The following is a 1,190-nucleotide window of genomic DNA, read 5'->3' as shown; positions in this document are numbered from 1 at the left end:
TGTGAGCGCTTAAGTTCTCTACTCAAGGCAGGACCGACATCAAGAGCTGTAGTCTCCTTACAATCCTCAATGTCACCTAGTAGGTTTACTATTGTTGTTGGATTACGAGGAACTACTGTAGACTATCGTCGGTTCTTGTCGACTGTGATGATAATAAGCTTCTCCATCAATTGGTTACGGGAACATGCCAGCCTTTAGTTCATGAGAAGTTCTCACTACAATGTTGGGAGTGATGGGATGGGATAGTGTGTTGATCGAATGGTGATAGTCCTATAATTGCCCTCGTGATCGGCAAGTGAAGGGCGTTCTTCCTGTTTACCACTCGTATTACAAATGTCTGACGCTGAAGTTAACCCTAAAGCTTATCCTCTCGCCTCTGCGGATCTGACTGCCACCATCATGGATCTTGTGCAGCAGGTAATGCAGTTCACCAGTATCATGCACAATAACTTGCTATCATCTTTCAGTCCTGCAACTATAAGCAGCTTCGTAAGGGTGCCAACGAAGCCACCAAGACCCTTAACCGTGGTACTGCTGAGGTTATCGTCCTGGCTGCTGATACCGAACCTCTGGAAATCATCCTTCACCTACCTCTGGTATGTGAGGACAAGAACGTTCCGTAGGTCTATGATGATGTGTACATCATTCTTCAAGTGTATCTTGTCATCTCAGTTACGTGTTCGTGAAGTCTAAGACTGCTCTGGGACGTGCCTGTGGTGTGTCTCGCCCTGTGGTTGCTTGCAGTATCACCAGCAAAGAGGGTTCACAGCTCATGACTCAGATCCAAGACTTGAAGGATTCCATCGAGCAGATCCTCATCTAAGGATTCTTAGGTTTCACTCGTTGTCTACTACTACCCAACGTTGACACTTGGCACGAGCGGCTTTGTGTTGGTAGTCTCCTGAGGGGAACTCTCCTCGAATGTCCTGCGTTACAGTCACCTTCTCATGAGTGTTACGATAAATGTGCGCGTGAGTTTTGCTGACTCCGAGTCCAAAATCGGTGCCACTACGTTCAGTGGTCGACAGTGCAACGTTGTTGAAACAGAATAGTCGAAATACCGACTACCATGGCACATATCTCATTTTGGACAACTCGCGCTCACGTCGAAGGACTATTCTCGTCGGTTTCCGACGTTCTTTCGATTTAACCCGTCCGCGCTCTGTGTTATTAGACACACAGAATACCAA

At 47.1% G+C, this 1,190-nt stretch overlaps 1 protein-coding gene across 1 annotated transcript; it reads left to right on the top strand.

Annotated features, from left to right (window-relative positions):
* Window positions 1–333: 333 nt before the first annotated feature.
* Pmar_PMAR027098 (ribosomal protein L7A, putative) lies at window positions 334–860 on the top strand (the record flags this gene model as incomplete). Its single annotated transcript, XM_002785213.1, has 3 exons — window positions 334–417; window positions 468–619; window positions 673–860. 3 exons carry the CDS (start codon window positions 334–336, stop codon window positions 821–823), a joined length of 387 nt encoding a protein of 128 aa, XP_002785259.1. The 3' UTR covers window positions 824–860.
* Window positions 861–1,190: the final 330 nt, after the last annotated feature.

Source organism: Perkinsus marinus (assembly GCF_000006405.1).
Source record: "Perkinsus marinus ATCC 50983 genomic scaffold scf_1104296933222, whole genome shotgun sequence".
Classification (NCBI taxonomy): Eukaryota; Perkinsozoa; order Perkinsida; family Perkinsidae; genus Perkinsus; species Perkinsus marinus.
The sequence above is the reverse complement of the archived record's forward strand: the minus strand, read 5'-3'. Positions and strand labels throughout refer to the sequence as shown.